The sequence below is a fragment of the Macrobrachium nipponense genome, chromosome 3 (assembly GCF_015104395.2).
Source record: "Macrobrachium nipponense isolate FS-2020 chromosome 3, ASM1510439v2, whole genome shotgun sequence".
Taxonomy (NCBI): domain Eukaryota; kingdom Metazoa; phylum Arthropoda; class Malacostraca; order Decapoda; family Palaemonidae; genus Macrobrachium; species Macrobrachium nipponense.
This window is the reverse complement of record NC_087202.1, coordinates 106,619,174-106,633,283: the sequence shown is the minus strand read 5'-3', so window position 1 is coordinate 106,633,283 and position 14,110 is coordinate 106,619,174. Positions and strand designations below refer to the sequence as shown.

The following is a 14,110-nucleotide window of genomic DNA, read 5'->3' as shown; positions in this document are numbered from 1 at the left end:
TGGGGACTGCCTATAGCCTTTAAGGTATTTATTCCTTGTAAATTTAGTCTTAGGGCATAGTAGGAATATGAAAAAGTCCAAAATCAGTTGCAACCCTCTTTGTGTTCTAGAAATTTTTGTATGCATTAAGAGAACTTTAAGATACAGTGGTCATTTTAGTTTGACAAAGTTGGCTAAATTATTAGATGCCATAATATCAAATAATACTTTCACACAAAGACTTAAAGTTTTTAAACATGGTCTTTTCTTTACAGCTATCAGCCAGCACCATTCTTTGTACTTGATGAGATTGATGCTGCTCTAGACAACACAAACATAGGTAAAGTTGCTTCATATATTGTTGAAATGAAGAGCCACTTGCAGACCATTGTCATCTCCTTAAAAGAAGAATTTTACCAGAATGCAGATGCTCTTGTGGAATTGTCAGATGTAAGTGTATGGTCATATTTATCATTCCAGGTTTATTTTCAGCTAAATGCTTTTGGTAATTTATGAGCAAAAGTGCAAGATCTTGCATTTCGATGGTTTTTTTTATGAAGTTCTTCACTTCTTTAGCATTTTTTAAAAATAAAATTTTACCTTAAGGAATGGTCTTTTGGAAGAAAGAGTTTAATGAAGATTTATACTACTCCAGATTCATATCTAGATTTTAATTCTCACTATGGAGCAGTCATTCAGAATTGATTACCCATTGAATAAGAACTGGCATAATCCAGTCATTATACATCTAGATTCTCCCAATTTTTATACCTGTACCATATGGCAGTTGAAATATTGAATCAGTTGTTTCCTTTCACAGTATGATTGAATTTCCACACTTACTTCCTTTCTAGATCCACTTTCCATTCCTTACAAGGAAGCTTCCGTCTTTTTATGGAATTATTGTTGTGGAAAATGTCAAAAAGCCTTTATCCTTCCTAGCAGGCTCGTATAGAAGGGTAAATCAACTAACATTTTTCCCACGAACCACATGAGAATCCCTTTCCTCCTCTCCAATAAATGTGGGGCATCAGCCAGATGTGCCTATATAGAAATTAGCAGTCTGTATTGCAAAGGTTGCTTGACTTTCTTTTTTCTGAAGAGCTGTTAAATTCTCCCTGCCTGTTTCTTCCTAAATTATTATAGCATCATTTCCTTCATTAAGCAGGTCCATCACCTTACTTTTGACCCAAAACTTGCCCCCCCCCCACCCCCCCCCCCCCCCCCCACACACACACACACACACACACACACACACACACACACTCTCTCTCTCTCTCTCTCTCTCTCTCTCTCTCTCTCTCTCTCTCTCTCTCTCTCTCCCCTATTTTTTGTCTGGGATCTGGATTTAGAAAAAAAAAATTGCAGATTTTTTCAGTTATAAAAATAGTGAGATTATAGGGAGAGAGAAAGAGGGAGAGAGTGTAAATTTACACTTACGCATGCTTTTCCTAAAATCCCATTCATACTCTTTTCCATTTTATTTTTCACCCTATCCTAACAAGTGTTTCATCATAATTTCTGGTGATAAATGACCTCTTAGGTCCAAGCTCTTGGCCTTTGGCCTAAATTTTATTTGTTACCAATAACAAATAACAAAAACCCTCGGTCCCTTTAACAATTAAGGAAGGTACTTAGCGGCAGCTGAACCGGTCGTAAGCTTTGAACAAGGGGGTTCGGTAGTTAACTACTTGTCCGGCAGTTAGCGGTAAGCTCGACTGCGAGGAGAGGAGTCAATTTGCTTTCAGCCACGCTAGTGGATGGACGTGCTGCTCTTAGTCTCTCTGCCCGCTTCTGTTGTATGCTTGGTTTGCTTCACTGCGTGAAGACTTTTTCGCTTTTCATTTTACTTGTGTGCTTTTGCAAGTATAAAAGTAAGTGCGTGTCTTTTTTTGTATTCATTTTGTTATGGATATGGAACAAGAGCCGGAGAAACCCCCTCGCCCCCCCCATCAACCGCAGATTGTGCCCTGGTGTTGGGGGCCGTAAGTGTGGGGCCTTCCACTCATCTGTAGAGGTTGATCCTCATGATTTTTGTACTCGGTGTAGAGGGCGAGAATGCTCTCGCACTGAGACATGTGATACTTGTATTTTTTGGTTGGAGGAGCAGTGGGAGCGCTATGGGGGGAGGAAGAAGCTGCGCAAGCGGCCAAGGAGTCGTCAGAGGGTTCTCCGGCTACGCCCTTGATCACTGACACGTTTCCTCTTTTCTCCCTTCATCTCAGCTCCCTCGTATGGCTCCTTTCCCTTCGGGGAGGAGGGGGCGAGATACCCTGACATCCAGTTGTACTCAGGGTCCTCCATTAGCTCGGGCTGAGAACTGTCCCCCCCAAGCGAGGGGAGACACCCCCCCACCTATCTACCCGACTTTTCCTTCCTCGGACTTTCTAGCCACGGGGGATGATCTTGGACGGGCCTGGTACTCGCTGGGGCTGCAAGGGACACCAGCGGTCCAGGGGCTGGTGAGAGGGGCCATGCCGGTAATGCACGGGCCGACTACCATGACAGTGTCCACGCCGGGCTACGCTGCTCCGCCACACCTTGTATACACTCGGCACGTAGCCACGGTGACCCCGACAGCCGCCGTGCAAGCATTGCTGCCGGAGGTTTCGATGCCCACTGCTACGCTGCCACCTGGGTTTGCCGCTCCTGCTGCAGCCCCGGACTTCCAGTGTCCCAAGAGCTCTCCTCTAGACCTGCCTCCTGTGCAGAGGATGCTGCCGGTTCCTGCCCTGCCTCCTGTTCCTGAGTATGCTGCCGCTCCAGCCCTGGTACCAGTTCCTGCCACCATCGTTCCTGCCCGTGGTGTTTCTGCTCTCACCCCAGGTCCTTCCAAACAGGTGCAGTCGGTCCCTGTTGCTTAGGCAACTGCCCTGGCTCTGTCCTGGATGGAAGACCTGATGGTGGTGCTGTGGAAGCTGACGAAGAGGAAGAGGAAGAGGAGGAAGGTGTCTTCTTCGTCTTCATTGTATTCTTCATCGTCGTCGCTTGCCGCTGCTTCCCCTTCAACTTCTAAGGCCCCACAGTCGAAGAAGGAGAAGGTTGCCTCTTCCCCCCCAAGAAGGCTCGTGCTGAGACTTCTAAGGGTCCGTCCCACTCCGTTGGGACGATTGGGACTTCCGTCAGTCCTCCTGTTCCTTTGGGAACGGGCCCGTCTCTCCTTCCGCAAGGAAGAAGAAGTCGGGGACCGGAGGAGTGTCGGCTAACACCAGCACTTCCTCACCTGGTGCCAGAGGTTCTGCCTCGGCACCAGGTACCATCTCGGCCTCTCGTTCGCGAGAGTCACCGTGTGTACGGTCACCTGCGGGTGACCGGACAGCCAAGACCCAGGCATCCGAGTCCTCTCTGCGCCAGGATCCAGGCACAGGGCGGAAGACTGGCGGGGGTCGCTCAGGCGACTCTCACCAGACCGGCGATTGCTCTCATGGCGATGCGCTGGTACCCAGGGTTAACGCAACGGTCCCAGACTGCTCGTAGGCTGAGGCAAGGAAGTGGTCCCCTCGGTCGCCCGAACCAGCCTCGGCTGGTCCAAGTGGCGTGACGCGCCGTGAGGACAGGCCTCGCTCCCACCGCGACAGCGGACTCTGCAGGTCCCCTGACCGCTGCTCCTACCAGGACGGGCGGTGGAGATGGGGGACAGCAGCAGCTCCTCATGACGTTGCGACCATCGCCGCATGTTGCTTGGTCCTTGGATCCGCAGCTCAACCAGGCCTGCAGCCTGTGGCGATCGCCTGCAGCCCCCTCAGCACGCTGGTGGGCGTGGGGGGAGCGTCAGGTCTGCCTCTGTGATCCCTTCAACTTCCTCGGGCTTTACCGGGAAGAGTGAGGCAATCAGGAGCGATCACGATGGGCGCAGCCCCTCACAATCCCACCACGACGCCCTACGAATCTGGCATGGTCTCGGACCAACCAGATCCGTATGCGCAAGTGGTAGGAGGAGACCAGGAGGGGTCTGTCGTGGTTCCTCCTGTGGAAGGAGGAGGGTCTCCTGTCTTGTTGGAAGGGCTAGACGGTCTGTCTCCACAGGATGCAGTCACTCCCGAGATCCAGAGGTAATTGCCCTGATTCGTCAGCACAACGACCTCGGAGAAGGATCGCCGCTCCCACCTACCGAACCCACATCAGGCTTGAGGCGTTCTGGGGCACCTAAGAAGAAACCCAGGATGGTGGTGGGTCTGCCGCGATCAGCCTTGGCCAGCAGCATACTAGGCCAAGTGGACGCTCTCGTCTCCGGACAGGAGGGTTCTCTTCGGTCTGGTAGATCTGCAAAGCTCCTTCCTCCACCTCTACCGTGACAGAGGTGCTTCTATGTGCCTTCAGAGGACCCCTCTGCCGCCCAAATAGGTTAGCCTGGAGTAGCAACCAGCTCAGCAGTGGCAAGTCGTGATCGGCCACCGGTCGTATCTCGAGAAGCTAGTCTCCACTGAAGAGACTAAAGGAGTGTGGTCACAGGCAAGGGACCCTCCCTTTCTTCCCCATGTCCCTCAAGGAGGAGGTGAGGCAGGACCTAGCCTGGGTGGCTGGACGACGGGAACCTCGTAAGAGGAGTGCTGCTTGCACTCCCCCTCGGAGATGCTGCTTTTCTCGGACGGAAGCATCGACCGAGGGATGGGGCGCACACCTGGAGGAGTTGCTGACTGCAGGTGTGTGGGACCATCGCGACAAGCACTTTCACATCAACGTCCTGGAGCTCAGGCAGCGATCCTCGCTCTCCAAGAGTTCCGGGACCGTCTGGTGGAACACTCGGTGGTGTGATGTGCGACAACACCACAGTAGTGGCTTACGTCAATAAGCAGGGGGCCTAGTGTCCCTCATGTTGCACCAGTTGACGTTGCAGGTGCGCGAGTGGGCCGCGGCACACTCAGTAGAGCTGTTGGCCCGCTACATTCCAGGCAAGAGGAATGTGGTAGCCGACAAGCTCAGCGTCGGGATCGGGTGATAGAAACCGAATGGTCTCTTCATCCAGAAGTGGCGGAAAGGCTAGAGCGCTCTTCAAGCTGTGGGGGCGCCCAGTCGTGGATCTGTTCGCCAACCACCCGGCACAACAGAAAACTCCAGGGTTTTCTACTCCGATTGTGCAGGACCCATAAGCAGCCGCAGAGGACGCTCTTCAACATCCATGGGACAACCTCTTTTGTCTATGCCTTCCCCCCATTCTGTCTGATTCGCAAAGTGGGATCACAGGCAGGGCGCTGATCACTGCGAACCTTCGGATGATCCTGGTGGCGCCCTAAACGACCTCAGCCTTTGGTATCCAGACCTGCTGGCTCTGCTTGCCGAAGCGCCAGGAGAAACCCCCTGGCACAACCTCCTGTGCCAGGCACATGAGAATGGTAACACCGGTCCGACGAGTCCCTGTGTCTTCACGGCTGGCTGCTATCCACCATCTCTTGCGAGCGAAAGGCTTTTCTCGCAGCGCAGCAGCAGCAGATGGCCGGATACCTCAGACAGTCCTCTGCAGCTGTCTACCAGGGTAAGTGGTCCGTCTTCTGTGGTTGATGTTGTGGGGTCTCCTCTCAGAGCCACTCTTCCGCAGGTAGCGGATTTCCTCGTCTTCCTTCGCCGTTAAGGGCTACAGAGCTGCCCTGGCCCTAGTCCTTAAACTGCGAGGTGTGGATATCTCCTCTTCTTTTGAGATCTCCCTCCTAATGAGGAGCTTCAAGAGGTCTTGCCACCCAGGGAACTCAGGCTCCGGGGTGGGATGTGACTATCGTCCTTAAGAGTTTGACTCGCAGACCCATCGAGCCACTCCAAGAGTCGTCAGACAGGGATATGACCCTCAAGACTCTCTTCGTGCTGGCCTTGGCATCGGCGAAGAGAGTAGGGGAACTTCATGGTCTTTCCTTCGATGTCAAGCATTCCAGGGGATTGGGGATCCGTGACGCTCAATTTCGTCCCGAACTTCGTAGCGAAGACTCAGAATCCTTCGGTCCCTGACGACTGGTTCGAGTCCTTCACGATCCCCTCCTGAAGGATTTCACCGATAATGATGCGGATGAGATGCTACTTTGTCCTGTGAGGGCGCTACGGCGCTATCTGAAGAGAACTCGGCACCTCAGGCCTGAGTGTTGACGCCTCTTTGTTAGCACCGGGGTTACCAAGAAAGAAGTTTCCAAAAACACACTTTCTTTCTGGCTGCGTGAGGTGATCAGAGGGCGTACGAGACAGCTGGCAGTGACGACACCTGTACCCTTCGTCCGAGAGCCCACGAAGTCAGAGGTATTGGTTTGTGTTCCGCAAGAACTTCTCCCTGGCGCAGGTTCTGAAGGCAGGGGTTTGGGCCAACCAGACTATCTTCACCTCCTTCTACCTTCGGATATCACCCACAGGTTCCTCCTGGACACTTTTTCCTTCGGGACCCGTAGTGGCTGCTCAACAAGTTGTAATAGTTCTACCCAGCACCAAGCTTACAGAACAGCATCGCAGTCCTTGTGTGACTGCATGAATGGACGATTGAAAAGAGATTGTGACTGGCTTTTCTCCTCCTTCATTCTTTTCCTCTATCTGTGGGCAGAGGACCACGGTCGTCACTATGCTGAAATAGGAGGCTGATGCAGGTAAGCTACACAAACTGAGGCCACCCCATTCTATCCCTTTCAGTAGGGATAGAAACTGTTTATCCACCACTCCCCAACAAGGTGGGTGGAAGCCAAACAAGAGACAAACCCCTAACTTTACCTTGGCTCTTGAAGTAGGAACTAATTCTTGCTTTTTGCTATTATAAGAGGTACGCTTGCCTCCCTCTTATAATCAGTCCAGAAACTCTGACCACTGATCCTGCGGTACACACCCCGATCAGCTGGGCAGAGGCTAGGATCCCTCTTCTGCTCTTACGACCAGGGAGGGAATCCAAGGTAGGACGAACACCAGTCTGTTCATAAGACTCGGATTCCACCCACCAATAAGTGAGTCTTCCTATTATTGAAGGACCGAGGGTTTGTATTACGTATGGGGAACAAATAACCAATTTGTCGAAAATTGTATTTCACTTATATAACTTACCCGGTGGTTACATATAGCTGTCGTCTCCTGACGTCACGGCAGAATTTGAAATTCGCGGTAGCGCTAATGGTTTGACAGGTGATCCCTCTACTCACCCGCCCTCTACCGGTACCGGGAACCATTCCAACAATAAATCAGAAGTTTCCTGCCGTCGGAAACCGGTACCAACGGTTCCTCTGCTGGTTGGAATTTGATTTGATCATCTTGGTTTTTCTCCTTTTGGTGATGTACCTTGAGTTTACTGATCTTTTGCTAGCGCTATAGTTATTTTGGTTTTGATATTGTTTTCCTTTTTAGGAAGGAATTATTTTGAATTCTTCCGATGTCTGACACCGGCTCTGTTCAGTATAGGGTGTGGTAGTAGTGGGTGTAAGACTAGACTTCTAAAGCTTCACTGATCCTCATTCTACTTGTGTTAGTTGTAGGGGACGTGAATGTTCTTTTGAGAATACGTGTGAAGAATGTAAGTCTCTAACATCTCAGGAGGAAGGCACTGGGAAAGTATATGAGAAAAGTCAGAAAAAGATAGAATCAGAAAGGGCCTTTCACCAGAGATCTTCTTCTAAGTTAGTGAGTAGCAGGATATTCCTCCTGAATTCTATTAATCCTGTTCCTCTTAACCCCGTAGCGGTTGCTCCTGCCCTCGAATCTGTATCTCCCTGATCCGATCTCCCGTGTCAGGATTACGAGCCGATTATGGACTCGAAAATTTGTCTCTTTCCTCACCACTATGCAGAAAATGTGGGTGAGACAGTGCAAGAAGTGGTAGTTAAGTGTGATAAATTACTTAGTGCAAGTGTAGTGGAGGATGGTGTTGTTCGGCCCGTTCGTTCTCCTAGGTCTAGGCCCTGTCAATCCCTCCCCAGATCTGGGAGGAGGCATGCCGAAAACCGAAGGGAGGCGAGCGGGACCTGCTCCCGAGCAGCCGCCCCCTCAAGCAATCCTGTAGCCGTATCCCAGGATGCTGTCGCTCCACCATTGGAAAGGTGTTGCGAGAAGTGTTTTCGTCAAGTGACTCTAGTTCAGATTTTTCCTCTTATAGAGGTTGGCGTAATAAGACTTCTAGACCGCTGAAAAGGCCGCGCGATGTTTCGCCTGCTGCGGTTCCCAAAGAAGGTGGCGGCTGCCGAAACCTTCTTGTAGTTTTTTTGGGAGGAGCCTGAAGCTTTTCTCCGGCGGTTTCGATTATCGCCCTTCTCTCATAGAAGTGGAGAAGCCGAACACGCACACTCCTTCGGAGCCTTCTCCAGAGCCTCCTCAAGCGATAATTCCTGCGGCTCCAGACGCTGTTTGTGGATCATCCTTCTACACCTCCCGCGCCTTCTACATCGGTGGATCCTCAACCTTCGGTGTTTGACCAGATGAATGCCAAGTTAGGCAAGTATCTTGGAGCTTTTTGGCAAGTCTCTTCGTCCCCGAATGCGCTCCTCCGACTGCCTTACATCTTCCGCAGACTACTGTGCAGTCCTCTTCGCAGGCCTCCTTTGCAGTCGCCTCTTCAGGCTCAGACTCTCCATGTGACTCCTCTTCAGACGCCACTTCAGGCGCCTGGTCGGACTACCTTTCCTGACTCCGTCTATAGCGCCACGTCAGGCTCTCGCTCGAGCGCCACCTCAGCCGCCAGCGCGGGCCGCAGCTCAGCCGCCAACGCAGCCGCCAGCCTCAGCCGCCCGGATACGTCTCCAGTACAGGCTCAGACGTATTCTCCATGCTTTTTTCACACACCCTCCTCGGACGCATCAGGGTGTGACTTCGCCGAACAGGATTTCCTCTTCCGATGGAATGTTCGCCAGTTTCGTCGAAGGAAGCTTCGGATTTGGAGGAAGAAGGAGAAGGACTTACAGAAAAAGACAAGCATTTGTCGGGGTATTAAACTCTTTTACGATCCTTCGTTGACAACTTTGGAGATTCTTTTGCGCCTTCCGTTCCAGTTCTCCTAGTTCGCAGTGGAAAGGAAAAAGGACAGTAAGCCTGACTCCTCGCTCCTTGTTCAACGCGTCTCATCCTCTCGATTTCGGCTAAGAAAGCTATCAAGAAAGTTAACGCTTGGCTTTTGGAGAAGAGGGAACAGGGGAAAAATGTTTTTTCGTCTTCCCCCTTCGAGACTTTCGTCAAGGAGCCGTGTCTGGTATGACACTGGAGAATTTTTGTTTTTTTCCCTGGGTGTGACTGCCTCCGCTCAGGGGAGACTTTTCTAGTCCCCCCCCTCGTGGACTCTTCCCGTAGAGCAGCCCTTAATACTGCTAAGATTTCTTTTCAACAAATGAACTGGAGCAATCTTTGCAAGAGTGTTTTCCGTGTTTCGAAGTTGTTAGCTTCCTGGATTGGGCCATTGCTTCGATGGCCAGGAAAGTAAAGTTCATTTTTGGACTTTCGGAAGGAGCAGTTGAAGGATTTTGCCTCGGTAACTGGATTGTATCGATTAAGGCATCTGTGATGGAGCTTCGGAGCTCGCTGCCATTTTCGCCTCTGGAGTGTTGAAGAAGAGACAGCTTTTGGTGCTCCTTCTTGTCGAAAGGGGTTTCATCGAACCAGAAGTTCGCCTTGCTCTTCTCTCCTTTGGACAAGAAACACCTTTTTCCGCAAGAGATTGTGAGCGAGATCGCTCAAATCTTTAACACAGAAAGCGACCAGGATCTTTTATCACAGTCAGTGAAGAAGCCAGGAAGATAGCTCGGTTCTTTTTCTGCTTCTCGGAGTGCTCCCTCCACGGAAGCTCCTAAAACCATTTCGAGGGAGAGCTCCTGTTCGATCTTCCTCCAGGTTTCGTGGAGAGGTAGAGCCGCCTCTTCTAAAAACCACTCCCTCTTCCATCAAGAAGTAGGCCCGTAGTCCTCCACACAGCAGTAGGAGCCAGATTACACCTTTTCTGGCAGACCTATGTTTCATCTCGGAGCGGATCCTTGGACGGTCCAGGTCCTGAAGGAAGGATACACCATTCCGTTCATCAAGCACCCCCCTCTCACAGAATTTCCTGTGAATTGTCAGCCTACTCGGAGAACTCCGAAAAATTTGCTGCCCTCCCCCATCAAGAAGTTCTCGCTTTACTGGCAAAGAGGGCCATAGAGTTAGTGGACTCTCCGCAGGAACCAGGATTTTACAATCGCCTTTTCCTGGTAAAGAAGGCCACGGGGGGTTGGAGACCGGTGTTGGACATCAGTGCCCTGAACGTCTTTGTCCTGAAGACGAAGTTTTCTATGGAAACGACCCAATAACGGTATTAGCAGCTCTTCATCCTGGAGATTGGATGGTTTCCATAGACCTTCGGGACGCTATTTTCATATTCCGATTCATTCGGAATCGAGAAGATTCCTGAGATTCGTGTTCCAGGGCCGCATTATCAGTTCAGGGCCCTCTGCTTCGGCCTGTCGACAGCTCCACAAGTGTTCACCAGAGTTCTGTCGTCAGTAGCAAAGTGGCTTCATCTAGACGGGATACGAATATCCATGTATCTAGACGATTGGCTTCTCAGGGCAAGGTCCAGACAGAAGTGTTTGGAGGACCTACAAAAGACTTTAAGGATGACGGAAAGCCTAGGTTTGTTAGTAAACAAGGAAAAGTCATGTCTCACTCTTCTCAGGAGATAGTTTATTTAGGAGTGAGACTGAATTCAGTTCTTTTTCAGGCTTTCCGTCTCGCCAAAGGATCGACTCTTGTTTTTTCCTGAACAAAATAGACGAATTTCTCGTCAGACAAACTGCTCGGCGAATCAGTGGATGAGCCTTTTAGGAACCTTCGGCTTCAATAGAGCAATTTGTAAGTCTGGGCAGGCTGAACATGAGACCACTTCAATTTTACTTGAAGCAGAAGTGGCAAAGGAAGAAGTTCGTAGACTCCTTCGTGTTCCCCATCTCGGAAGGAATCAAACAGGACCTACTTTGGTGGAAATCAGAAGGAAGGCTAGAGGAAGGCTTGTCTCTAAGCCAGTTGAGCCCCAACCTTACGCTTTTGTCAGACGCATCGGACAAAGGGTGGGGAGCACTCTGGGGAGAAAGGAAGTGTCGGGACTTTGGCAGATTCATCAGAGAAGCTGGCACATAAATCTAAAAGAGTTGAAGGCGATTCATTTGGCTCTAATGCACTTCAAGACAGAGGTAAGAGGGAAAGTAGTGCTGGTTCAAGCAGACAACACCACGGCTCTCTCTTACATCAAAAAACACAGGGGGGGACACATCGTTCTCTCTGTGCGAGGCGGCGAGAAGACCTACTCATTTGGGCGAAAGAGAACAAGGTTGTCTTGAGCACAAGATTTATTCAAGGCTCGAAGAATGTAAAGGCGGACATTATCAGCAGGAGAGGACAAGTTCCTCTCCACAGAGTGGACGTTACATCCTCAATATGCAAGAAGCTTTGGGGGATTTGGGGATGTCCTCATTGGATCTCTTCGCCACAAACAAGACAGCTCGTCTACCACTGTATTGCTCCCCAGTTCCAGACGAGGAGGCGTTTACAGTGGATGCCATGCTTCTGGACTGGTCAAATCTGGATCTGTATGCCTTTCCATCTTTCAAAATGCTAAGATTAGTTTGGTTCAAAGTTCAGAGGTCATCAGAACGTCAGGATGACTCTGATAGCCCCCTTTTGTTTTGCCGGCCAGGGAATGGTTTTCCGGATCTACTACTGCTGTTGACGGACTTTCCGAGAGAGTTACCGTTAAGGAAGGATCTACTCAGACAGCCCCACTTTCTGAGTTTCCATCACAAACTTGTCCGCTCTTCGACTAGTCGCCTTCAGACTGTCGAGCATCTCTCAGAAAGAGAGGATTTCAAGAGAGCTTCAAGGGCTATTGCTAGAACCCAGAAGAGAATCCTCTGATCGAGTGTACCAAGCTAAGTGGGTCCAATTCAGAGCTTGGTGCAAAGAAGAAGGAATTTCGTCTTCTAAGACTCTATAGCTCAGTTAGCTAACTTCCTTCTTTTTCTTCGTGAGAAGAAGAAGCTTTCTACCCAGACGATTAGGGGTTATAGAGCTATGTTGTCTTCTGTGTTCAGACATCGAGGATTAGACATTTCTAATAATCAAGACCTCTCAGACCTGATTCGTTCCTTTGATACGACCAAGACAAAGGAGTCAAGAACAGTAGCTTGGAACCTGGATGTAGTTCTTAAATGGCTGATGTCAGATAGATTCGAACCGATCTCCTCTAGTTCTTTTAGAGATCTGACCAGGAAGACCCTTTTTCTTTGTGCTTTAGCATCAGCTAGAAGAATCAGTGAGCTGCAGCTATTGATAAGAGAGTTGGATTCGCTAAGGGCAATGCCATTTGCTCATCAATGCTGGGTTTTTGGCTAAGAATGGAAATCCCTCACGTCCTTGGCCTCGTTCTTTCTCTATAAAGAACATTTCGGAGTAGTGGGGCCTAATGAGCCGGAATGTCTTCTCTGTCCAGTGAGAGCACTTAGACATTATGTGCAAAGGACCAAAGGTATAAGAGTAAGAGTGATAACCTGTGGTGTTCAGTGAAAGATCCTTCTCGTCCTCTTTCTAAAAATGCGCTCTCCTTCTTTTTAAGGATTTGATTCCTGAGGCACACGGACAATGTCAGGACTCAGATATCAAAGTGTTTAAAGTCAAAGCTCATGAAATTAGAGCAGTGTCTACGTCTATGGCCTTTAGACGTAATCTGTCTTTGAAAGACATTATTAAATCTACATATTGGAGAAGCAATTCTGTCTTCGCATCTCATTATCTGACAGATTTGCAAACCACATATGAAAATTGCAGTACATTGGGGCCATTCATTGTGACTGACACGGTATTGGGTGAGGGAGAGAAGGATGTATCCATCCTCACTAACTTTTCTCCTTGATTATGTTTTTTGTATTTTTAAGGTTGTCTGAAGATACAGGGAGTTTTTTGAGTATCTTTCAGTCTTTTAATGTCTGGTGTATTTCTTAAACGGTTGTGGTGATCCCTCGTTTTTCATTATAGTATTTTGTGGTGATTTGTACTGCGCCCTGAGCAGGGGCATTATAGTCTTGTCCGTTACGGTCACGTCCTCAACGGCAAGTACTTATTATTGTGTCCGACGCACGGATCCATATATCCTGTCGGTACAATAAAGGCCAGCAGACTACAGAGGCAGTAACCACTGAGTCAGCGGTCTTTAAAGGTAAGGAACCTATATCTTCGGATAATTCCAACAGTTGTTATTTTAGCTGCCATTGTCCCACCACCTAAATGTGTCAATCAGCTATATGTAACCACCGGGTAAGTTATATAAGTGAAAATGACATTTTTATAATAATATAAAGTTTCACTTATACTTACCCGGTGGTTACATAACGAAGCCCGCCCTCCTCCCCTCATATGGACAGGTAGGCATGAAACTTCTGATTTATTGTTGGAATGGTTCCCGGTACCCGGTAGAGGGCGGGAGTAGAGGGATCACCTGTCAAACCATTAGCACTACCGCGAATTTCAAATTCTGCCGTGAAGTCAGGAGACGACAGCTATATGTAACCACCGGGTAAGTATAAGTGAAACTTTATATTATTATAAAAATGTAATTTTCTCCTAACTGTACAAACCTGAGGTCCTTTACATATAGTCCCACCTCATGCCACCCCTCACTCTGCAGTTCCTGGGCCTAAAGCAAAGTGACTCCTCTCCTCGCAGTCAAGCTTACCACTAACTGCCGGAACAAGTAGTTAACTACCGAACCCCCTTGCTCGAAGCTTACGACCGGTTCAGCTGCCGCTAAGTACCTTCCTATTGTTAAAGGACCTCAGGCTTGTATAGTTAGGAAAAATACAATTTTCGACAAATTGTTATGTTACCATTCCACCTCGTAGGAGAATAAAAGCAGTGCTTGATGGCATCATGGAAATAATATTTAGGACACGATGCTTACAACTATAGCTAGTACAATTGCAAAACAAGAGGATATATAAATTTAGAGGTAGCAAGTACTGTAAACAAGGCAGTCCCTGGTTATCGACTAGGGTTCCATTCCGACGGCTTGATGATAAGCGAGAATCACTGATGACCAGTTAATGGTGCCTCTGTTACGTATGTATCTTTGCCAATACTCTATTAGTATTGGCACTGATAACCAGAAATTGGTGCATTTAGGCACCAAAAATAGCAGATTTTCTGCATTAGACTACCCCCATACCTGATCGCCAAT

General features: G+C 49.1%; 1 protein-coding gene across 1 annotated transcript in view; it reads left to right on the top strand.

The window, feature by feature from the left end:
• Positions 1-14,110, top strand: part of LOC135222469 (structural maintenance of chromosomes protein 1A-like) — a gene marked incomplete at its 5' end in the record, with an annotated part of 56,416 nt that overhangs the window by 36,798 nt on the left and 5,508 nt on the right. Inside the window, 1 exon segment of the mRNA XM_064260556.1 lies at positions 255-429. Coding sequence (XP_064116626.1) covers positions 255-429 — 175 coding nt within the window.